Source organism: Ciconia boyciana, chromosome 2 (genome assembly GCF_034638445.1).
Source record: "Ciconia boyciana chromosome 2, ASM3463844v1, whole genome shotgun sequence".
In the NCBI taxonomy this organism is placed as follows: Eukaryota; Metazoa; Chordata; class Aves; order Ciconiiformes; family Ciconiidae; genus Ciconia; species Ciconia boyciana.
In genome coordinates, this window is record NC_132935.1 from 135,548,480 (window position 1) to 135,574,830 (window position 26,351).

At 37.1% G+C, this 26,351-nt stretch overlaps 1 protein-coding gene across 1 annotated transcript in view; it reads right to left on the reverse strand.

Annotated features, from left to right (window-relative positions):
- Positions 1–10,594: 10,594 nt before the first annotated feature.
- AHR (aryl hydrocarbon receptor) overlaps positions 10,595–26,351 on the reverse strand; it is a 67,369-nt gene continuing 51,612 nt past the window's right edge. The window contains exons 6-11 of the mRNA XM_072854182.1: positions 24,370–24,500; positions 23,290–23,492; positions 21,473–21,582; positions 19,820–19,961; positions 17,751–19,020; positions 10,595–13,724 (exon numbers count right to left, since the gene is read on the reverse strand). Coding sequence (XP_072710283.1) covers positions 13,569–13,724; positions 17,751–19,020; positions 19,820–19,961; positions 21,473–21,582; positions 23,290–23,492; positions 24,370–24,500 — 2,012 coding nt within the window. The 3' untranslated portion in view covers positions 10,595–13,568. The remainder of the gene's footprint in view (positions 13,725–17,750; positions 19,021–19,819; positions 19,962–21,472; positions 21,583–23,289; positions 23,493–24,369; positions 24,501–26,351) is intronic.

Below are 26,351 nucleotides of genomic sequence, written 5' to 3' on the forward strand. Positions count from 1 at the left end.
AATGTTCTTCCTCCCTCACCAGGCCAGAGACTTGGAGGAAGAAGAATTAGCATAGAAAACTGAGCTGAGTGCCAGCAGTTCCAGCAGAGCTGAATTGCTGTGCTCACTGTATCTGGCTTTCGTGTCTGCCTAAGGCAGCCTGGACCGATTGCTGTAACACCCAGTGGTACTGGCAAGCAGCCTGCACTGTGCCACTGTAAAAGCTTTCTGGTCGACTTTCTTATCCCTTGTCACAGAGAGGGGAACAGGCAAGATGCCACTGGCAGCAGCAAATGGATGATTCCCAAGGTCTTTTGCTCACAGAACACTTATAACCAGGATGCAACCTAGCTGAATGTGTTGGATAATTCATTAGAATGGTTTTATATTGAAAGCCAAGCACCAGAGGCCAGAACTGATGTGCTACCACGCGGTCACATTTGGACAAAAGCACTGCATTTTCTTCAGTGAGATAAGATTTGCAGGTTTTTGCACATAAAAATGTAAGTTGCTTCTGCATTCCAGATGCTTTGGTGATACAATTAACTTTTTTAAATTTTAAAAAGTTTTATCAGTACAACATTGACCAGTTATGAGCACAAAAGGACTATGACCTGGTGATGGATTAGAAAGATAAAATATTACTAGATTCAGTTTTGCCCTCCTAATTTCCAGGTCTGTGAGATGGTAGGTAATTCAAACTGTTTGGCTATTAATGTGCTAAACAAATGCAGATGTTGATCATGTCGGAATGTAAAAGGGATGTAATTCTTTATTAATTTTTTTCCTCCTAAGTGTTCCCCAACAATGTGAGGATGCCCCAACACAGCAGTGATTAATACGCCTGGCATAGGCATCAATCTGTTCTGACCTACCAGCTGCTGTTCTAAAAGGTTGTGAGATTGCTTATGTAGATGCTTTGGATAGCCTATAGCTAAAATGGCACTAGATGCCTGTGTTTAGGTCCCTGAATATCTTCCAGTGTGTCATTCATTGGTGTGGGTAGGAGATTGAATTTACGAGTTCGGAATTTCAAGATTTATTTGTGTAACCACTAGCTATGTATACCCTGAGTAATTAAATGGCTGATCTTCATCTTATACCTTAGTCATGCTCTTGATAGTCTGTAAAATACCAAAGAAAGCTACATCTAGCATTACATCTGGTAACAGATCCTTTCCCTTTGCAACAGTGAAGTATTTCAAATAGTCACTCTTCATTCCTCAGAGTTAAGAGTAAATGGATGATGACATTATCGCTGAGCAAGAAGGAAAAGATGCATACCAGTAAGACCGTGTCAGTAGATTGCTAATACAGCAAAGGTTTCAATTTCTCAGTGAAGGGCAGGGATTTCATTCTTTGAAACTACACAGATGCTGAGGAGAGGCTGAGTGGCTGAGGAAAAAAATAGAAAGAAGGAAAAACACAAGAGCTGATTTCTCCACCTGTAGAAAAGAGAATCTTCCAAAAGGTGTTTAGAAAATAAAGTACAGAATTTTTTCTATTGCCTCAACCACTTCAAATAGTATATAATAATTTATGAAAAATATCTGTCTAATGGACCAAGTAGTGGCAGGACTGAAATGTGGAAAGAGCCCTGTTTTTGTTCTAATGCGATATTTTCTATCTTCTCTACTTTGGTGCCAAAAAGGTTGTAGCGTAGATCAGAAAACTGAGGTTAAAAAATGCCACAACAGTCAGTGTTTTCCAAGCTCGATCCATATTCATTTTTAAAATGGGCATAAGAGCTTTCCTGTGTTTTATATGGATCACAATCATCTCCAGCTTCAGAGGCGGTAACCATTACTGCCAGAATGGGAGCAAAATTAGGAGACCCAGAGGTGAAATTCAGAGCCAGAGACTGCCAGAACTGTTTTGGGTGCATGTGGAGAGTATGGTTATTTTCACAAATATGGTCTATTTTTCCACATGGATAGGCAGAAGTGATCTCTTTCCTGAGGCATATAGTTTCTAAATATGGTAGGCCACTTCTAAACTCACCTGTCAGCTTTAAACAAGCTAATTTTCTTACTTTGCAGACTGAACTAAATCGACTGTGACTGGGCCTCCAGGTGAGGAAGAACAGTCAGGGTACGGACACAAGCAGGAATGGAGGGCAAGACAGAAAGTCAGAGCGTAAATCGAACTGTGTGTTTGTTTGTTTGTTTCTCCCATAGGCCAAAAGGATTCCACTAAACGCTGCAGAAATATTTAGAAGCAGCAAATATAAGATTTACATGCCATTTTTGTAAAGAATCTCAGATAACTTATGCTGCAGTTTGTCAAGTTCCATGAGATAAAACAATATCATGAGCAAAGGAAGATGTATGTTCAGCTGCTATGAGAGCATCTTGATGATAGCTGAGAACACCCGCTGCAGGCTGAGATATGACACACAAAGGCTGTCAACTAGGGAGTAAACACCTTCCCTTTCCAATTTTTCTGGATGGATTTTGAAATGTTTGGGCGAGACACTTCCAAACGTTTTGTATGATTTTCAAAAATACATGAAACCAAAAAGAAAAAGCAATTTGGCAGGCAGCTAGGAGCCCTTTAAAAACACACAGGCAAGCATCCACTCTTGGTCTGCGCACAGGTTTTTCCCATAGAATGAAAGGCCCCAGTCATGGACTAAGCAGAGTCATGAATAAAAGATGGCAGAAATCCATTAAGTCACATAGATTGTTCCCAGAGTACAAGCTAGCTCAGTCTAGGTCTGAGTGCTCTACACAATGGCACCTCTAACTAACCCCCAAGGGAATATCACTGGATCTCCTATTAGTCCCCCAACCTTCCTTAATATTTTGGTCTATCTTTCTTTCACAATTTTATCTAACAGCTCCCTGCTGCATCCTCTTCTGTCACAACAGTTCTCCCTTTCCTTTTTGTCTTTATTGTTTGGGAAATGCAGACTGTCACCTCTTTCAAAGTATAAAGAAAACAAAGAATTCTTAGTGATGGAGAAAGAGACACTGGATAGGACATTTGACATGAGTTCACAACATAATGTTCAGCAAAACCAAACCAATACTAATCTGGCATGCATAAGGAATTTCCTTATATAAAGAATGAGGCAAGAGATTTTCCCATGTATGTGTGTCTCTAATATGATGAACAATTGATTCAACTCATGTCTCTTTGTCCAGCACTGACATAATGACATAATGGACTGTATTCAGTTTCAGAAAAAAGCAAAAAAGCAAAAAAACCAAAACCCAAAAGCCCCAGCTTGCTAAAATGAAAGGATTTTGGAAACACAATAATAAAAATGGGCTTGTGTTACAAGGGAAAGGATTGAGGATTTTTATTGAAGAACTTGCTTTCTTTTCAAGAAAAAATAGTGCTGGTCATCTGCCACTTCTGCTGGATTGGTCTATTTCTTTTAACTTGTTTCTTCATACCAACTATTTTATTGCATGTTGTATGGAAATACTAGTCCCTGAATATATACTATTCAACTACAAAATGACTAAGGGTAATAGTCAAGAAATATTTTGTTGTGTGGCTCTCTGGGAGGCAGTATCTTGAGATACCTACATGAAGAGACTAGTAGGAAGAAATGAAGAGCAGGAAAAGATAGGATGAATGAAGGGAAATCTTTCTCCCAGGAAGAGCTTGTACAGCTGACTGTGCTCTTGAGTGAATAGGATTTACCACAGTTGCCCTAGTCAGACAGATGAAGCTTTTCTACAACTGCGAGGAATCCTGTTCTGTCGGTAATGACGTAAGAGGTCTTTGCATCGTTCTGTGATTCACTAGTAACATTTCTGTTTACTGATGCAGTTGATTAAACTTAATCAGGTGATGTACTTCTACTAAAGGCTTTGCTGTGAAATAGCAATTTTGAAGGTTCCTGACTGATAAGCAGAGATTAAACAGTCTGATCACAAGCTATAGAAAGCCATAGGTCATAGCTTGTTTATGCAGCTCCCCAGGAAACACTCCAGCAGAACAATGACAAGACTTTACATGAGCAGGGTAATGAGCACAATATAGCTGCAATTCACAGCACTTGACTATTTTTAGTTTCTAATGTGCCTAAAAAGCAGGCTTTGAGACATTAAGAATCAGAAAAATCAGAACAGGATGCAATTTATCCTGCAAGGCCAAAAATGTTAGCTTAAAGATCTTTTAAATGTGATCTTAATGGCACTGTACTGATATTCATCTGATATGAATTATTTTATTTAGGCAGACTAACAAAAAAAATCTTAAGAGACACAGAGCCTGCACTGCGGTTACAAATGAGCATGATCCCAGAAGCAGATAAGTAGCTGATTTGCTCCCAAATGTGCAGGATCTCAAAATACATTCATGGTGGGTGAGACTTTTTTAATCTCTAGCCAAGAGTTACTATTTTTCCTCCTTCTGCTACTAGGCAAAATGTGCCTGAACATTTTACAGTGTGTCATAAATTAAAGAACACCAAAGGGACCTTTCCTCTTTATTATAGCAATCTATACCAAAACCACAGTCTGATTTTATATTGTAAATAAAACAACATATCTGGTTTCTAATTCCAGCAGGCTGAGCAGCTAGTTGTTAATGTGGCTCTGAAAAAGCATTTCATGCATGATTTAAGAAGCCGAGTGTAGGTAATTGTATCTGAAAATATACTACTAAAAATACAGTATGGTAAATGAAAGGTCAAATACTGGCTCTTGAGGGATGGAAGGAGGTCCTTCATCATTTGTTGCATACTATTTTTAAAGTAGTGTTTCTCAAATTTTGGGTTACAACTAGAAAGTTATAAAAGGCTTCAAAGAGGTGATGGGTGGAAGAAGTATGTAGAAGTTCTATTCCTCTAATGTGGGGAGTGACAAGAGAACATGAGTGGGCTGTAATACCTGGCTGGGTATGTTTATCTTAGCCAGGGAATTGCTACCTACCTCTCACTGCTGGCAGCGGCTTGGTTCCTCCCGGGCAGAAGAATTGACTCAGGCTGCATGAAGACTGACAGGCCAAAAAGTTGAGAAAGACTGCTTTGAGGGAAGACATGACTCAGAAGCGACTGGCAATGAGAGCACTAAACTATCGCCTTGAGTCTGGCACTCAGGTGAGGTCCCTGTTCCCAGCATGTGGGAGGCAGCGGAAGAATGGTGATGAGAAGGGAGAGACCCAAGACAGGTATCCTACTTGCCAACTCTGCTGTAAGACTGATGGCCAAGGCCTAAAAAAAAAAAAATCAATCTCTCCACTAAAGGTGAATAAAGAACTATTATGCAAAAATTCCCTGTATGCTGCAAAGTAGGAAAAGCAGTTTAAGCTAACACACATAAACATGTATGTTAGATGTCTGTGTTATTTTCAGCATTACCTCCTCTGAGTTGCCATAGCAGGAACCACTCACCAACGTGCCATGGCAAAAAGAGTGGCTGGCAGAGCGAGGCACAGAGAGCAGCAAGAAGCTGCAAAGAACAGTAGCAAAGAAGTGTGGGAAAGCTCCAAAAAGCAGGTAACACAAGCAACTTAGCAGCTGTTCAAATTGGGTCATGTTACCCAACAGGTTTTATCAATTGAGGGCTGCTACTTAAGTGATGTTGCAAAGTGGACAAGAGTTGACCCAACAGTTGCCACATAAGAGGAAAACAGACTCTAAAATATTTTGGTATTTGCTTTAGGCATTAGGTGTTATAAATCATCCTGTTTACCCAACTTGTTGGAATTTTCTTCCCTCTCTTAAATAACAACTGTTAAGTGACCTGTGTTTGCAAGCAGGGAAGTCAGCTCATTTTGAGCACCGGGCAATTCAGATTAGTTATTCCAAGTTGCTGGGTGGGAGCTCAGCTGGTGTGTTTGTTGCGATGCTCTCTCTACATTTGAATGCAGTCCTTCCTGCTGCCAGTCAAGCCCCGGCAGACTGTTGTACTAGAACCATGAGGCTATTGCATAAAAGGGAGTCACCAGTTTCTCCACAGTTGTCTCAGACAGGTCTGGTCTAGGAGCTTACAGTCAGCTCTGGGCTCTGTGGTGTGAGCGATACTTAGCAATATGGCTCTCCCCGCAGTACCTATAAAGGGTTTAAGAGCCTTGGCAGCCATTCTGAATTCGGAGCCTTATCTTCCTTTGCACGTCCTGTTAGCAACTTCAGCTGCTAGGCAGCATGGCGGCAGGAGTCTGGCTACCTCGTTCCCCGAGGAAACGAGCAACTTCTCCAGCCATGAAGCAACTGCTCTTGTTACGCAGACTCCCACAGGCTATCTAAACTCCTTGTCTGCCTTTGCCACGTGGGAGCAACCTACCAAAGTGATTTGAACAGACATTCATACTATACTTTGACCCTTTGTGCCGCAGCTACTGAGCTGTCTTCGTTAGGAAGCAGCAGAGGCCACAAACAACATTTATAGCATCTAAATGATAAGCTTAAATTGGTCTTATTCTGTTAGCATCTATTGGAGCAGATTCTATACAAGTTTTATGTGACTCCTGAGAGTAGGCAGGGAAGCGTGTCCATTAATACACAAATACCCTACTTTTAAAATTAACTAAAAGCACTGAAAAATGTTCCAGTTGTGCATCCACTCAAATCTGGATCTTTTGCCCCATGTTTCACTTTTGTCCAAATTTTATCATTAGAGAGCAACTGGCATGCTGACTTCAAAGCACTTTGAACTTCCACAAGTTTTGAAGTCACAGCTGAATCAGAAAATCTGTCTTGTTCTCATCTTTAGCAAGAAACATTTATATGCTGGTTTTAGATGTTTGCAAAACAAGGAGGGAATTGAACCAACTTGATGAATGTGACTTCACACAGCTAAATCTGAGGGAAAAGCATGACTTTAGAAGCATGTTAATGAAGTTTATCTACATTATTTTAACTGATCATTTCCATATTTCTGCTGCTTAACAATAATATTCTTGGTCTGACGTTCCTGCCATTGTTGTTTTACTTAGCAATATTAAAATTGAAGCATTAAGTTAGCAAAACTTTTCTTTGCCTGAGAATTTCCTTTTATTTATTTTATTAAGAAATATTGAAGGACTGAAAGTAGACTTGAGCCATAAAGCTAAGTACATAAAAGTTTATGTGCTGATTATAAGACTAGGTCTGAAGTTTAATGCAGATCCTTCTTTATATTGAATGAGGTGTCACAGGCTCTTATTAGCTTTTCAAGGTTTGATTAGATGCCAGTGTAATTAAAACATTATTTGGCACATGGTCTTGTGCCTTCCTGATCATAGGAGGCTCTGTGTGCGTGCATGTGCATGTTACACAGCAGTGCTACCACCACCCACCATCGACTCACAAATGCTATACCATTTTTTCCAGTAATTTTAGGGCTTTCTGCAAGCAAAGAACTGTTCTATTTTTTATAATGATTGGAACTACTGTGAAGCCCTGACCAGCTCTTAGCATTGTATTTGAAGCTCTACTGGCAGAAAGTCATTCTCCTCTTCTGTACAGTTACATTTATAATTTGAAAGAGTAATTTGCAGCTTCCGTAGAAACAGGTCTCAGAGACTCTGATGATTCTAATGTTGAGAACTTGGAAAATATGTGCTTTAAAAACCATATATGGCAGCACGGACAGCTAAAATCAAAGGGAATAACCTCTCTGATAAGACCATCTATAACATATTTCAGCTACAGAGATCCTTCATCTACTGCAGATGTAAAACCAAGTATGAAGGTCAGGCCAGGGTTTTTTTTGTTTGTTTTGGGGCTTTTACATTTAAACCTCCATTCAGAATTGATGACACTTCTCCCCTCAAGACAAAGAAAAAGATGCTGGCGAAGAGCACAATGAGTGCCCTAATTGCTGGGCCACAGACTGCCCTGGGCACCCAGCACCTCCTACTGAAGAAGCCAGTTGCCCCAAATGAATGCCTGAGCTCCCAGACAAAAGGATACAACCCTTACTTTCTCAGCTATTCATGAACTATTTGTACCAAGTGGAACAATTTAAGAGAAGAGTTTGTTTCATTTCAGGATATCCTATGAACCACTTTAGAGACCTTGATTTCACTCACATCCTAACTCCAAACAAGGCAGAGGAGGGAGCCGACTTGTGTGTTTTGCTTGCCCATTAGTTCATTTTGACAGAAGACTTTCTCGCTGCTTTCTGTTGGACAAATTTGTTCAATATGTCCTGAAACCACTTACTGGTTTGGGTCCCACAGAGATGCAGGAAACACCTGGTATGCAACTTATTGAGGGCTTGGTAGCCACATAGCTCAGTGTTGCCAGGATCTGAGTGGTTATGGAAGAATCAAGGTAGTTGGCAGCTGCATACAGACTTTGAAGATTTAAATTTTGCTCTTTAAAAAAGTATGGATGATGATTCAGAAACTAGAAAAGAATACAAACACCCTCAGACATCTTCAGGCACATTAAGGGTGAGACCATTCTTTCTCTTCCTGCACTTCCCTCTCAAAATTTTACTGACTAGTGTCACAAAGTAAATTCAATAGTTTCTCCTAATTTATCTCTTTTATTAGTAAGGAGCCAAGTTCCTCTGGCTCATACCACCTACCAACAGATACCTACTATTCCATGTTAAGAGGGAAGTCTTCATGTCCATAGTCAGTGAAAAGGGAAAAATCCCTTATCATTCCCTTATCATTCTGTAAGTAAAATTTCCCTTATCATTCTGTAAGTACAGGAGGAACTGTTATACCGAATATTATTATTATGCAGTATGAAGGATTCCAATTAGTCCCAACATCCCTCAGGCTTCCTCTTCTGTTTTTATAATTTTTTTTCTATAATGAAACTTCTCAAATTTATTTGTATGGGTCTTAGACATCCAGACAGTTATGATCACGCACAACCTTCAAAATGGTGTAAAAAATCTGTTGAAGTTACTAATTTCTGAATATTGCTTATACTTTTATTTGTAGCCAGGCTGAATTCAAGAGAAGAGATTGTTTGCTTCAGCATAAATTATAAAAACCACAGTAACTTTAATGTTGAGGAACCTCTCCCTTTCTCAAAGACTGGCTACTTTGGAAACTAAATTGTATATAGCTTTGTTTAATGCTAACAACATTGCCTGCTGGACCTTAACTAGAAAGGTTAGGTTATAAAGAAGAAACCTCATTATCCCATAGACTGATCACATCTTTGATTTCACATCTTTGGTTGAATCTTTGAAAATCTTGCACTTAGCTGCTGATGCCTTACTATTATGGTCCTTCTCTACTTGTCGGGAAGATCAGCTTCAAGAGATAAAAGGATTTATAAAACATAGGTTGACCACAAAAATCAATGCACCAGAACTTGCTAGAGAGGAAGAATGGATGTTTTTCTGGAGAGCTGGCTCAGGTTCCCTGGTAAGCAAAGTGAATATTGCTCACTGGAGGTAACAGAAATGAAAGGGGGAAAAAGTGGACAGTGGCCCATGCTGGAAATCATTAAATATTCAGATTATGCAGAGTGTACGATGGGTGGAATTTCATTGATAGTTTTAGATATCAACTTGTATTCTGGATGTCTGAAGCTGTTTTGGTCTAGTGTTACTTATTTAGCACTAGAAGCGCCAGCTTGCAAGGAAGGATGCCTAGGCAGAGAGGGAAGAAGGCAGGAAGATAATTTGTCAACTTAATCAATGGACAGAATAAAAATATTAAAACTGGAATCAGGCTCTTATTCTGGATAACAACTTTAACCTAACTTAATAAGTCAGTTCTCAGGTGAACAAAATCACCTGAGAATAAAACAGCTCTCAGTTTAAGTGTGAGAATGGGAAATGTGGTTCCTCACTAGGAAAATGCATCTCAAAGAGCTATTTGGGAAAGCCTCCCTCTGACAGAGCCCCAGGTAAGATGATGACTTCCATCAACAAACTGCCTGAGCTTATAACGCAGTGGACTACTGCAGGTTAGGTACCACCATGGTTGCTAACTTTCATGTTGAATTAGAAATAGAAGTGGAGTTCCATAAATCATAAAGAAAATAGCTTAGTCCAGAAGAAAGTATCTCCCTCCTTCAAACAAAACTGGACACTGAGGTCTTACACTTCTGGGAACAGGTCGATATGTGGCTTGAAGGTATCCTTTTAACAAATGCAACAGACTACAAAAAAGGATGTCCTGTGTTGCTTATATTATTGCCTGATTTTTTCCAGATGTTACTTAATAGATTTGCAGCCTTGCTGAATTACGCTTGTATCTTAGCTTGTCTTTTCGTGCTACGCAAGAAGAGTAAACAAGAGGACGTACATACAGAGTTCATAGCCTAGTACTGATCCTGGATAAGACATATGTCTTAATACATTACAAGATAATAGCATAGTTGAAACCAATTGAATTCTTGTCCATCCTGTCACTAAACCAAAGAACTATTGTAAATTTGGTAAACTGCATAGGGGATTACAGTGAAACATTTGATTCAGCATTACAACTGATTTTAAAAGATTATCATGCAAAGCCAATATAGCACACAGGAAACTAATATCAGTAATTAGAAATAAACTAAAATAACTGTTTTCTTAACTTAAAATCACTATTTATGAAAAAGCAATAAACAGTGAATAGGTTACCAATGGCTAGCTACAAGTCTCAAAACAGAAAATGTTTCTTATTTTTAGCAGCATCTATGCAGAAACCTATTCCTGCCTCAGTACTGCTCAACTGTGGATTTACTGTCACTAAGCAATGAATATAGAAGCCTTCCGACTGCTAATTGTGGCTTACTATTTACAAAGTTTATTTATAAACTCATTTTCATGCACGTATAAAATACTAATTCCATGGACAAATACACATTTGTTCACCACTCTAAATTATATACATTGTATTTGCATCTAATATTCAGAGAAGTGCAAAGTCCACAGTGACGTAAATAACAATAATTTTGTAAACTATTAGATGACGAGCTCTCAAAAGATATTAGTAACCGTATGATAATGTATCTTTTTGTATACTGCTGAAATCAAACATTTTTGCAGTAAAAACATACATTTCAGCTACATTCAAGTGATTATTTTATTACCATATATTATGTCTTACAAACTTTACTGGAGATGAACAAGAGCGCTACAAAACCATACCTTAACGCAAGAGGTGTATTGCATGGTATGTGCAGGCATAGCAAAGGAGAAATAAGAACTGGAAACAAAAACAAGCTAAGAAAACTTGTACAAAAGTGGATAGTAATACTGACTAACACTGGGTTATAATCTTACCTATAACAGACCTGAAGGGCTAATAGAGATCCAATTTAGAAACATCTGTGCACTGTAGGTACAGTTTGGTGCAGATCAAGAGTGCACTAATACAGTCAATGTTGTACACATAAGATAATGCACAAAATACGCTGATATGCATATAAACAACTGATTTGTTTACAGTAAGTAGGGCAGCACAGTTGTAGTACTGCATCCTTGGCACTTAGTGATAGGACGACATGTATTTGGTTTAACTGAATTCATAAACAGGATATATACTGGTTTGTAAGATGTAAAACATACATTATCCCTTTGAACCTTCTGGTTTTACAGCATTTTTCTAATTTTCAAGTTCAAATGCAAACATGATACACTAGCTAAACATGGAAGACGTTTCAGATATTGGCTTAGAACAAGAACTTCAATTAAAAAAATGACAGAATCACAAATTAATGCAAATTATATTAATTAAATCTGTTACTGATGTCTTGTGCTGAAAACAAAATCTGAAAAATTAAAAAAAAAAAAAAGCAACCTTGTAATACAACCCACAATGTCTTTATGGGCTTTTCCTGAATAGTAATTGCTTCCTTAATGTCCCTTTCATATATGGTAATTTCACTTAAAAGAACTGCTGAAGTTATTAATCTGAAAAGTTGTAACTGAATTAGAAGTTTGGCCTAGCGTATCATATCACATCACACAGAATAGAAGAAAATATGCTCTTCTTCAAAGAAAGCATGTTTCAGCTACAAAAGGATTCCAATTTTAAGTGATTGTCCTTGTATTAAACAATATTAATTGGAGGGAGCCGATTTATTTTTGCCTGTTTTAAACAAACTGGCTAAATTGCCATTTTATATTATATATAACAAATGTAATAAAATTGTTCTTAACATATAATGATGTAACTTTAAAATTAACTGGTTTAAAATATTTTACAAAGACATTTTATTATATATGAACTATACAACACACAAGAGTATGAAATATTTTGAACATATACACATTTCTGTATTTTTCATGTAGATTATTATTTTGCACCAAACATTGGTGTCTGCAATTCTAACAATCCTCTCAGATAAAAATAAAACAAAAACCCAGAATGTTTTTGTGGATGTGGGGGTTTTTTTCCTGAAAAATAAAACATGTTACAAGGAGAATTTCTCGAATTACTTTTTTCTTTTCCCAATTTAATATTTTGCACAAAGCTTTTCAAATGGATCAACATACATAAAAAGAATAAACTCCCTGTAGTTTGCAGTGCAATTTGCTAGGGATAAAGTTTAAACCAAAACTGACCCTTTCCCCACTATGAACATTGAAAACTGCAGTCAAAGTAAACGTTGACACCAATAGCTATTGATATTCCTTTCCCCCTTATTTAAAATGCAATCCTTTTCAATATCCATTTTAATGAAAGTATTTGCATAGAGCAGCCTTGTATTATTTCTAAAGAACATTATGAGCATTTTAACACAAGATAAGGCACATGTTTTTCAGCATTAATAGTCTAAAACTAATCCTGAGGATCTGCTCCTCCCCCTCAGCAAAATCTGCTTTTTTAATATACCCTGTATTACCTGAAGAAAGCAGAAAAGCAGAATAGAATAAACCAAAACTCTTTAGCTGAACTAAATTCAGAACATTAATAACTCCTGATAATAGTGTAACATATCCACAGATAAAGAACTAAGTCATTCTCTAAAGAAATTATCTTGGGGGGGTGGGGGGAAGATACAGCCAGTAGCACTGTAGATGTTAGATAAAAGTTCGCGTAATACGGATGACATTTATAGTGAGTTTTGCTAAAATAAACTCCCATCAGAAACAAGGTAGCTACATTGTGAGGCACTTAAGGTTGACAAGAAAAGGAGGAATGCGAGGGGTCTGTTTCATAAAAAACCTGAAGTTGCATATCATATCCTTGTATTAAGCCTTCTATTAAAGTGCTAGAAATGGAGACTTAAAACAAAAGGATTTAAATATAAAATAAGTGATTAAAGAGCTTAGTATGCATTAAAAGTAAGTGCTTTTGATTCTCATGAACTCAGAGCTTTTTAATAGTTTTTAAAAAATAAAGTCTGGAAATAATCCACATGTGAAATCATCTTCCTTGTGCCATTGATGCTATTTGTAAAGTGCCCAATCATTTTCTAAACAACAAAACCATTTGCCTTATCTTATGTTGTATAGCATGACATAGTCTGTAGTACATATGTAATCCATACTGCAATGACACAGTCAATCTGATGGAAAATAGCACATGCATACTTTTAGTCAGAAGTTTTAATTCCACCTGTGACTCTAAAAAGCCACGTCTTGGATTACATATCCACCAGTATATAGTGCAACCAACCTCATATTCTCAAAATGTAATTTAGCTGTTAAAGTCCGATGCTCAAAGATAGACTTATCAAGCTTTTCCTCAGAGCAGCCTGACGCCCAGACAAAAATCACAGATGGAGCTCTAGCTCTGAATCACATAAATCCACTAGATGCCAAATCTGAGAAGGATCTGGGTTCTGTCGGGTGATGAAGAGGCTGAAGATGTGTGGCAGTCTGTGCATTACTGATCACATCTAACTGAGAGGGATATGCTTCATTTACATTTCCTCCATTGAAACCGTTTTGGAACTGGCAGGAAAAAAGACAATATAAATGGTTAGTATGGGAAACCAATTTATCTATAGGTTTTAAAAAAACCTCCTAAAGAGACAGATTGGATGAAATAATCTTAAAATATAATGAATAGCTGTAAAACTTTTTTTCTTTAATGATGAATGATGAGAAGTTAATTTGCATTAAAGTAGGGTCTGAATCATCAGTGAAACTTACCCATGTTGAAGTCAGTGGGAGTCCTACTTCTGGCTAAGTAAGAAACATCACTATTATCTAAAGTGTAATATAGTTTCCATTTGTAGAAATTACAGTCTGACTGAGCACTCCTAATTTCCACATTCAGCTGTCACATTTTAAAAGCAACCTATTTACATATTTTCATGTTTGCAATGGGAGCCAGACTTTACAGCTCTTCCAGGAATGCACATGCAGTCCTATTCGTAAGCTGAAGTGTACTGCATTCAATCCACAGGCTGAGCCGTCATAGTGTAGGCTTTTTTGACAAACGGTCTTCATATTGACAATGCCAAGTAAGAGCAATGAATGGCTTTCATCAGTCTTGACATAATTGTTCATAGGATTATTTTAATCATCTGATGTAATGCTTCCTGTCATGCTATGGAAAAGTCACTTTATCTACAAAATATTCCATTCAGTCATGCAAAGAAAATACATCAAAATATTTTAAATATTTCCATAATCTCTTTGGGAGTAGCTTATATCGTAAGTACTCATTCATTCAAGGTTTGTCTTTAAAACATATATTATAACTTCATTCATCTATCAAAATATGCTGGGTTTTGGAAACTTTTTTCCTTCGATGCAAACATTGAAATTTGACTAACTGTTCAGAGTTCTTCTAAGTTTTTAACAAGACTATAGCCGTGTGAATTATGTTTTTAATCAAAGTTGCCATACTTTTAAAGACAGCTACAATAACATAACCTAGGATTACTTCTGACAGAAGCAGATTATTTCAATATTCTTCATTAACAAGATGAGCACACTCATTAACATTTCTAAGAAAGTTCTCAACACAGAATCTAGTAATTAGCAAGGTTCCTCCTGTTTAATAAAGGACTACTGACCTTAAACAAGCAATCAAACTATCTAAGGCCTTTCTGCCCTTCTCCATCACTGAAAGTGTTTTTAGAGTACGTTAGCTATGATCCTACTGCAATTACAAGTTAGGCAGAAGGTCAAGGCAGATGACCACAATCGACCCTTTTGGCTTTCTAATCCCCTAGTCTTTTCACATAGAAATCGATGGGAGTTAGAAGGCTGAGGAAAGGATAGCAATCATGGCTTGCGTAGCAACGTCCATCCTCTCTCCAGACTCCAGCCGCTGATAGGGAGGGATGTCAGTGTGCTAAATCCAGACACAAGTACTGCCCCCTGCTTTGGTTTGGCTGTGTGAACATAGGCTCAGACAGTAGTATCCTACCTGCTTAATTGCATCCTTACTAAAGTTACCAATTAGCAATAAAATCGAACCTTAAGTTTCTTACTGTAAGCAGTGATACATTCTCCCTATTTACAACAAAGAAATGTATATTATTTGCCATCATGGCTTTGGCACAGGTGATATTTTACAAGATTACTTCAAGTGCAGCAGCTATACTTCTGACTTACTAGTTCCAACGGGTTCACATATTTTAAAGTTCTTAACTCCTCTGATACAAGACTAAATACAATCTCTGTAATATAAGCATGTATCAACATAGGGTTATCTTTCCTTGGAGCAATGACGTTTCTAGGTAAAAAGACGTTTCTGTATTAAAACATTTCTCAACATAACAACTTTGGTTTACATAGCGCCTTACTTTGCCCTCAATCTATAAAAATGTTAATTGGCAGATATGACTAGACGTCAAAACCGAGTACAGTCTGATACAAGAGATGATGTTGGTTTTTTTCATGTGAACAGTATATAGCAGTATGGGCTGCAAAAGTCAATGCTATTTAAGGTTTAGGAACAAGCAGTCTCTTCCCACCCCACATTGCACACAGTTGGCATACGTAAGTTTTGGACCTGCAAGGACTTGGAGATAGCTATCAGCTATCTGCGGCCACTCTTTTACAAAAGGGGTTGGGGGAATAATCCTTCCTTATCTCAAGAAGCGTGCTCCTCTTTTAAGCTCATTTCGACAAACGTTCAGCAATTCTCTTCAGAGGTAAACAGGAGCTAACTTGCACAAGGGTAACATCAGTTCCGCACCAGGCCTCTGCTTATGCAATGCTATCCAGATCCACACAGCATGGGTATACCGTAGCCAGAGGGGCTGAATTTGCCTCTGAACAACTTAAGTCAGGATGACTTTTCACAAAGCGGCCTTTGTTCATTTTTTATGACAAACAGGCTAAATGCAATATTATTATTGCAGCACGGTGTTCTAGTAAATATGAAGTAATAGACGTATTAATTTACTGCATTCAGAGATGCCGTCTTAGTCATTAAACTTTTTACAGATAGATAAGAAGAAAAAGTACGCAAGAAAATAACAAAAACGGGGCATAACAGAAATTATTAAGGCAGCATAACAAAATAATCTACAAAATAAATGAATTTGAAACCAACCATTAAAAAGAAAGAAATGGAATCGCTTATGTGCTGGCTGTTCAAAACTGATACACCACACCAGTATAGCTTTTGTGAAAAGAACAATTCTATACTATAAGAATGAACTTGGATGACCCTGGAACTGCTTTGCAACCTATTATCAAGCACTATGAAGGACTAAGAACACTGACCACGGCCAGGCAACATACAGCCAAGCACTGTGCAAGCTTGCACACTGCAGTTTTCCAAAGTCACTTCATGCTGTTACAGCCCTTGGGCACTCGGGCAGAAGCTATTCATCTTGCTGAACTGTCCTATATTTTAGCTAAACTTCTGTAATTCTGCAATTATATTTTTTCCAGTAGTGAAAAAGTTTTAAAAAGGATATGTTTTGTACTTCTATTAAGCTTACTGAAAAACTGGGTATGTTCTACTTGTGTTCCTCACCTCTGTCTTGTGTAGGTTAAATGCCAGTTAATACTTTAATTCTGTAAATGCTTATGCATGTGCATGAGCATTTGTAGGATCAGAACTTTAGAACATTAACTCACTGAGGTAAAAAAAAAAAATTATGGCTCTGTACTTGAGCAGCATTAACATAAGTAAATGGTACAATTTAAAGTACTCAACACAGGTTATTCAGGTAATTGATTCTGAGTTGACAAGCCTTAGTGATTGATTTTTTTTATTTCTAAGTTAATTTTACCTATCAAGAACTGTGCTTAAAACTGTAGTCTGTGCTACAGCCAGGGTCCTCTCTTCTATGGCTTTTATTGTGCGTTCTCCTTAGCACAACGTGAAAGAGGTCCAACTTATCTACTGTGAATATTATTTTTTCCTGCTCTTTTGTCTTCAGCCAACAATTTAGCAGCTTGAGGAACAAGCTGACTTTCACTTATGGCAATATATAAAAATATTTTTGCAGTATCATCGTGTGTAGAAAAGCAACAGTTCATAATATTTTGTGCTATTTATGTGATATTGTAAGCTGATACTTTAAGCAATCCTAAAGTCATCGAAGAATCTGAGTAGCTAGAGAACACTAACATTTTAAAAACAAGATATTTTTCTGGATCCTTACAACATATTTCATGAAAATTAATGTGCCAGGCAATATTACTGACATCATTCCACTCCTCTAAAAAAGGTTTATAAGCAAGTTCCAAGCTTTTGACCAATCTGCTTTTCCTTTGCTCCTACTGGGAAAATTACTGGTAGGTACAACAGACTAGTTCACTCACTCTTGCTTTAATACTGCCAAAGAGAGCTAGCAGGATGTGGATACATGTACATAAAAACTTGACCAAATGCAACACTCTTCAGTCTAATGAACAAATGAAGCAAGGACATTCACGCACTGCTAACCCACCAGTTTCCAACTCAGTGATTCAATTATGACAAACTCTGCATCCCAGTAGCCACCCAAAACAATAAAAACACCATTCAAAATGCAAGCAGTGTAGCAATGCTGTTTACCTTACCTTGTTCAACAATGTTTGTTGACTTGCCATCATAGGATCATATTGCATTTGATCGACGCAGCTGGGCTGTGCTTCTTCGGTGCACTGGTACATTGAAACAGCGCCTGCATAGCATGTTTGAGGAGTTAGCATAAGCGACTCAGAGTTTATCCCATACTCATGATTTTCAGGGACTTGCTGCAAGCAGCTGAGAAAATCCTCCAAGTTGGAAGAAGCAGAATAGGTTGACCTGTCAAAACCTGCTACAGGGAAATCCATTTGAGCAAAATTAGAAAGCTGTGGCATCATTGCTGTGGGTTGTTTGTAAGGAATAAACTCTTGCCTACATGCATAAGGGGAAGTGTTTACTTCTGATTTGTAAGAGAACTCAGATGTAGTGGCATGCATGCCAGGGAATACACATTGCTGGGGCTGCTGCTGTGAGCAGCTAAGAGGCATGCTGGTGCCAGAGCTCCAATTTGTGAACATCCCATTGACTTGCATATGTTTCATCTTTTGACAGAGCTGCTGCTGCTGCTGTTGCTGCTGCTGCTCCATGAGCTGTTTCTGGTGCTGATGAAGTTGATGTGGATCTAACTCTTGCTGTACCAAGCAACCTTCATTCTGGACCAGGGGCTGCTGCTGGTTACAGCCTGAATATAAGAAGTCAGACTTATTTAAGGAATCCTGAACATAAGTCAGGATTTCATCAGTTATGTCAATGTCCCCAATATCATCCACACCAGATAATTCAGTTTTAAAAAACTCCTCATCCTGCTGAATACACTTTAGATCTTCAAAGTCAATACCCAGATTTTTCATGATGCTGTACAAATCACTGGGTTTGTTATCTTGAAAGAGTGCTGCACTGTCTTCAGGAAGTGGAATAGTACTGTCCTGGGAACCCTCCATTAGCTCCCGTTTGAGAATGTTGTGATTTCCAGCAGGTAGGAGATTATCCGTCCAGCCGCTGCTAACAACACCACCCAGTTCATCCCTGCTGTCTGCAAAGAAGTTCCGCTCAAAGGAAAGTTTATGTGATGCTGGAGGGCAGAGATACACAGACTCATCTTGCCTTAACATGGCACCTAAGAGGGAGTTTGGATCCACAGAATCATTGTGTAGCGTTGCTTTGGCTCCTTTACCCGTCGTGCTTTTATTCTTCAGCTGAGAGGGATCCATAAGATTTGACATAGGGAAAGACACCTCATATAACACAGCCTCACCAGTGGCAAACATGAAGGGCAACTTCATGTTACGCTTCCGTAGATGTTCTGCCCCTTCTTCATCTCTGAAAATAAATCAGATATATAGCATAATACTGCAGTACTAAACAGTTATTGTAATCTTTTTGACCTCTGGAATTAATATTTAAAAAATGAACTATTCTATTTGTAGGCATTTTTCAAATTCCTAGCTATTCGCTCAACTTGGCTGAGTTAAACCAAGAGGCAGATTATGAAATAAGGAGCTTATGACGGTAATACCACCTTTACATATTACATTTGTAATTAAATCTAGATAGCATACAACATTTTCTGTGCATTATGAGCAGAAATGAAAATAAGTGGGCTTTGTTCCATGCATTGTGTTTTTATTGGCATAGTAAGTAAATGAATACTTCAATACTGAAGTATCTCTTTTTCTCCATTTTACAGACTCCTTAGCAAAAATTATTTAACCTGTATAATAGTGCTGAATTCCATATTATGTAGAATTTAGTTCAGCACCATAAAGGACTTAATTTATTTATGTTATCTGTTGTTTCTGCTACACAACTGCAGTTGGATTTCTTAATTTTTGCTGATGGAGATACTGAATTAAAAATAGGTTGGATGGAATAACTTGGTGCTTGCACCGCTGCCCTTATTTTTTATATGAAATCAAAATGTCTAAAGTTTTACACGTAAAGGACTATGCCACATACTGAAATATCAGAATTCTTTTCAATGTTTGTTAGCAGATTGAAAGAGGTTTTCTTTTTGGAGTTCAGGATTTAAAGGGGCTTTATGTAAAAATAAATAATTCCTTTCTGAATATAAACAAGCTCACATTTTTGAAGTATACTGCTTTATGCAATTATGGCTTACGTAAGAGGTCTTTGCGTAGCAATGATGTAATCCGGTCTTCCATTTTTGTAGACAAGACGTGCATTTGCCTGTACCCAGGCCCATCGATTTTCTTTGGTTAGAAGCCTAAATACAGTCATTCCACTCTCACCTGTCTTCATCACTAGAGTTAAAGAGTAAGCATACCATTTACTGTCCAGTGAACAAAAATAGGAAAATCTGGCATGTCATGAAAGTAATCCCATTTTTAGAGCAATTTTACAAATCTCATGTCCTCAATCACCCATTTCTGTGTGGCACTAATGTATACCTAGTGAAACAGGATGATCACTTTAAGATGTCTACTTTAATTTTCTGGTAAAATAAAAGCCAAAACTGCAAGCAATTGTAAGATATCCACTACAGATTGGCAACATCCTATTGGAGCTTCATCCATTATTTCTGCAATAACAGAAATTAATAAATACTAGAACATGTAAATGACAAAAGCCTAAGTCTCTTTTACATTTGAAAAGTGACAATTACTTAAGAAATTAGAAAACACATTAGCTCTGAATCCAATTCTTTCCAATTTTGACTGGTTAATGCAGAGGTACTTCAAAATTCATTGTTTTTCACTCCCACTATCACTTCTCTAGCAATGCTTGATAAACATACTACATTTTCATTGTACATTGCTGAAAACACTGTATTTCTAGACAGAAAAAATAAATTTAAAAAAATTAGGAAAGTTTAGGAATCCTAACCAAAAATAATCTTTGCTACAATACTTCTTTTTTATCTTAGCATCAGAAATGGAGCAAAACCCATTTTAAGACAAAGTTTCAAACCAAAATTTCAAACCAAAGTTTCACCCCATTCTATTCTGGAATATTTTCTTTCTTTTTCCTTACCAAACAAACAAAACCACTGATAGGCAACAGTGACTGAGCTATACTTGAAACAGAAAACCTGCTTAATATAGGTTGAGAACTAATCTACTGAGGGGGGGTATTTAATTATATATAAGGGGACAAAAGAAAAAACAGTTTTTCAAGAGACGTCAGTAGAAAAGACACAGCACTAAAATATCCTGAAGATGTTTCTGTGACTTACAAAGACAAGTATGTTATAGCTAACAAAAAAGCAAAGAAAGAAGTCCACTAAATAGTTACATATCAGATAGCTGATACTTATTTCCTTAGCTTAAAACATTATACTTCTCTCCTTAAGTTGTTAATTAAACCAAATCAAGCTGCCAAGAATCAAAACCAGAAACATATAGGACACCAGCGTGCTAAATCAGCAATTAATTTCTGTTAAAAATCTTACACTGATATAAAAAGAAAATGCTTTATTTAACTTCCTAGCAGGAAAGCTATCTTTGAAATAGTCCCTGTGCCCAAAGGAAGTTGTTGAAATAGCAGAAGTTGGGTTGAGCAGAGAAGGAAGTGAAAAGAGCAAGACGTGACAGAAACTGGAATATGTAACCTAAAAGGGTCTAGATAGGAATATGAAATATTTTTTCATCCCATATAAGTTTTTATAGGGAGGGAAAGATCACATGAAATGAATAGTGTTCTTTTTGTTAACGACCACTTTTTTTTTTTTTTTAAGAGTATTTAATAGTATTTTTTCAGTATGAATATAATCCATGCTTTGATTTTTCAGCCTTTCTTAGGGAATGAAGCTTACTTCGGACATGATTTTCAGCACAATAAAGCATATCAGCTGCATGAACAAACTGGTATCCTGTTCCTCTCATACACAGCTCTGCTTCAGTATATCCCAGGACGATCTTTCCTCTGGAAGGTAAAAACAAAAAATTGCAACACTGCTGATGAACCAACTCACAGAACGAATGCCAAGCAAGTTAATTATGGCTAGAACATTTCAGACGTAAATGCTAACTACATTTTGTTGCAATATCAATTGTATGTGGAAGCATGACAGCTCTAATAAAAAACACAGTTAACAAATCATAAAATTTTTACTAGTCCCCCGAGTTGCCTTCAGTGACTAGGAACAGGTTCACAAAATTACTAATCATTAAAAAAAAAAAAGGAATATATCTACAGTTCAGCTGGACTCTTAATTCCATACTTTTGAACATATTCACTTATAGCAGGCAGTTCCCATTTGTTGCAATGAAAGACACAGTTTACCTCACCCTATTTTATAGCATTTACCTATAGGCGCTCGCACGTAGAATTAAGTAGGGCCTTAACTTTAGTTATCTAAAACTTCTTGCCTAAATTAGTATTTTTAGTAGCTTAAAATTCAAAACAGGGCATATCTCAGAACTACATCCCTTTTGCTGTTGAGCGGTTTAGGACCCCTATGTTTGCATTTAAGCTTTCTAAGTTACTCCTCAGAGGAGTACTGGCAATAGAGTCATGTTTGACCCTCGTAGCTAAAATTAGAGTACTTTACCAGAGGTCAGGGAGATGAAGAACTTAACAGCATTTGTGTGAGTACTATGAGATACATGATAGAATCAAATAGTCAAAAAGAGACTGAAACAGGATTTGGAACAAAGAAATGGAAATCCAAAGATGGGGGGAAGGAAAAAGTAGGGATGGGGAACAATATATGCAAAAAGTGTGAAATGTGACAAAAATTGAAGGTTTCAAGTGAAGCATAATGAAAAAAGTCAAACAGAGGAAAGAAAAGCCTGTGTTAGCACTTTGTTAACTTTTACTTGTATCAGTTTATAGAACCCAAGAAAAACATTTTGCTTTATCATTAGACAGAATACCGAGTAATTTCACTCTACATTATTCTATAAGTAGGCATGGAAATCCACATGAGAAATTCCACTGAAAATTAGTCTGAAAGCTGAAATCATTATCAGTCAAAAATAGGAGGGAAGGGAGAAGGAAGGAAGGAAGGAGGCCAGAGGCTTTTCTTTTGATAAAGAAGCATCTTAATGGGCTTCTTGACATGTTGATGCATAGATATGTTATTTTGATCTAGTAATGCAATAGTGTTTCCAGTTTTTATATGGGGAAAAGAATGGTTTGGGAATGGGTAAAAGTCATAGCATAAAAAAGGACTTCATTTGTTTATTTTGAAGTAAGTAACATTTCCATTGTATTTTACATCTATCCGAACTGAAGGAGAAAATATGCGTGTAGAACAAAATGAAACACTTGTTCTGTCAGTTCTAAAACCAAATTTCAACCAGATTTAAACATTAAATTTTTCTTCTTCCCTAATTCATTAGTATTCTGTCTTTTGGGGGTTTTGTTTGGTTTTTTTTTTTTTGGGGGGGGGTTGTTTGTTTTTTTTTAATGATTGAGAGTCAGAAAGCAATATGTCCTTTCAAGGAAGTACACTGTGCCAATCCCATTTGTCTTTACTTACTAGCAGGGCAGAAGAGAAAAATCCTAACAGTTCCTAAACAATCATCAGTATTGACTGAAACAGTAGCCGGCTTTATATTTCAAATACATACTTGAAACCTATCTCATCAGCAAATTAGAGTATTATGCAGCATAATTTACACCTACTTTGCATCACAGCCAGTAGGCGTGAAATCCAGTTTGTGTTTAGTTCTGAAGATGAAGTTTTTGGTTCTTATCTCAAGGATAGAAGGCGGCTGCAGGGGAGTAGCTACTGCAAACAGAGCGAGCTGAGGAGACAAAGTAGCACCATCCTTCCCCTTCTTGTTTTGTCCATGGAGAAACTTCAATCGTCCTTGAAAATTCATAGCCTTAGGATGAGGAAAAAAGTAATTGTTATATGTTGGAGATATTTAAGAGTAAGATATTTCTGTTATGATGTAAAATATATATTTATTTATTTTAAGACCCATCAGATTCAAGCTTTGTAGCACGGCATACACAAAAGTTAGCTAACAAGTGCGGAATACTGTTGTTATACCCCTGAGCGTGTCACTTTGAGATCTACTAATAAACTCACTGAAAAAAGAACTAATGGGAAGGTTGTTTTGTAAAAAGAACTCCAAACATGTAATAGCAAATGCCAACTGGATCTTCTAATATTCTAATGAACATGGTATTATACATAATACAATTAACATTATTTCTCTTGCATTTCTGTCAGTCATTAGTATAAAGTACGCAAATATGTACAATTGCAAAATCCTATATAAACAATTCTATTTGTAAGAAGTCACCTAGAAGGTGATAAACCCATATTTCTTTTAAAATCTACAGCATTGACAGACAAAAAAATGTATTAAAAAGAGCAAGCATGGACTTTCCCAAGTAAGAGAAAACTATGGTTGTTAGTTATTACGACTTATTGCATCTCAAGATACCCAAAAGAAAAATAATCTTTGTAATGCTTTTTTATCCACAAATCACACCGTACTTCACAAAAGCAGATGCTTATTCGTATTTCACTGAGGAAAGTGAGCCATGAGAAATGAGAGAACTTGCACCTGGTTTTAACAACATGTCGAAGGGGAAACATTTAGTGTCATTAACTGAAACATACTGGTTCAAGCAGCTTAGATAACTATGGAGACTTCACAAATAAAGTAAGTTGCTGTATGTATTGTGAGGATAATGCAGATTTCCGACTTGCAAGCATGTGTGGAATTTTTTACATAACTCCATACTCACCAGGAACCCAGATGAATTATCCAGGAGGCATCGTAACCTGCAGATGAAATTCCTTTCCATAAAGGAAGAATTCTCTGGAGGAAGTTGGTCTGGGTTATAATAGGTTGCTGGCTGTGAAAAGCCATTATCTCCTACAGGAAAGGATTATTTATAAGAATTATTTTTAGAAGAACACCTAGTGAAGGCTATCTATAACAAATCATCTTCCATCTCATAAACAAAGCGTTAGGTCATGACCTGAGCAAGAACAATGTAAACTGGAAACATCCTTAGAACCTATACTGACTATAACACTAGGGTAAGTATCAGTTCTTCTGATGGGATTATGTTTTACAGGCTATGGTATTTGAAAACTGCATGCAATTTTTTTTTTAAGTGGTTTTTGGTGTTTTGTTTTGGGTTTTTGTTTGTTTTAATTTATTCATTATGTTTGTCAACAATCTAGATTCTGAATAAGTTGCAGAGAGCAGAGTTCTCAGCAGAGAGCACACCCACATTTCTGCAATGGCAGGATCTGCAAAAGGCATAGTAACTATAGGAAGTGAGTATTCAGAAGCTCAGTAGATGGTATCAAACTGTGAAACTGTAACTTTCCAGACAGCCAGGGGAAAGCTGTAGCAATAAATAAAAAGAAGCATCTTTAGGGAACCACCACAATAAATCAGTGTGAGTACTTTCTCTAATGGATGCAAAAAACCCCTACTAAATAATGAAAATATTTCTGGGCTGTGCTGATCAAGAAAACACCCTAGTTACCTCTCCAGAGGAACCTGGAGCACTTGCGTTTTGTGGGTTTTGTTTGTTTGGGTTTTTTTTTAAAAAAAGACTCAAAACCATGATTGACAACTAGGATAACAACATGATATTCTCTTTCCTCTTCAGGACAAGCATTTGCTGCTAAGTGGCATTTAGAAAACAGACTTAAACATTTGGAATATAAAGTAAAAATCAATAAACTTCTGATAGAATACATATGTTCTGAATGAGACTACATATACAGAGATACCAGAACATGTCCACTCACAGCAAATTTAACAAAGTGATCTTGTTTGTAATACATATAAAAAACCACAAACTGGTCATTCCCTAGGAATTCATACACACAGAAAATTATGAAAAAACAGTGTAAAATGTTATTTTAGAGTGCTAAATACTCTGTAATTTAAAAAATAGTCTATATACTCCAAGAGAACTGATTGCCATGTATGGACAAAAGAAGAATACAGATCTTAAGAAAGAACCCATATTGACCTTTCAGACTTGGAGATGAAGTCAGGGAAAGCATGTCGCTTAATCACACACCACATAATGTTTTCTGGAACATAATTCTGTCTGTTGGACAGCTGGAAAAACTTACAGATAGGCTAGGTGGTTTGTACAATGGCAAATCAAACCCAAAGGAAAACAAATCATGACCAAAAGCCAGTTCAATTTAATCTCCTATTAATTCAAGGGACTGAACTGGAGTCAAATGAGATTGCTGATGGCTCACCAAGAGGCCTTGCAACCTAAGGCCATGTAAATCCAACAAGAATGCTGAGTTATCCAGCTTTTCAGATAAAATCAGGAGATACCTTTTTTTTCCTTAAAAGAACTACTATGCAATGTCAATTTTTGCTGAACAAACTTCAAGGTATGGAGGAAAAGAAAAAGGGCCCTAGCTGACAGTGTGTATGAAAAGGGATAATCTGAAATTACAGCCATCTGCAGAACTGTGTATTGGCCAAAGCCACCATTATGAGCTGATCCCACAGGTACAGAAACTCAGATACTTGTAGTCCAAGATAGTTACCACCTAATTTTGATATTAGAAAATAACAAATTCCCACACTTGTCATATGGATGGCTCTCAACAGACAAAAGCAAACTTACTTCCTTACTTCCTACTGCTGCAGATTATTTTTTTTTAATTGCCTAATTGCTGGTGAGAATTTTCAACACTTCTAAGGCAGTGCTTCTCCAAGAGGTGCTGAAATGGGTTA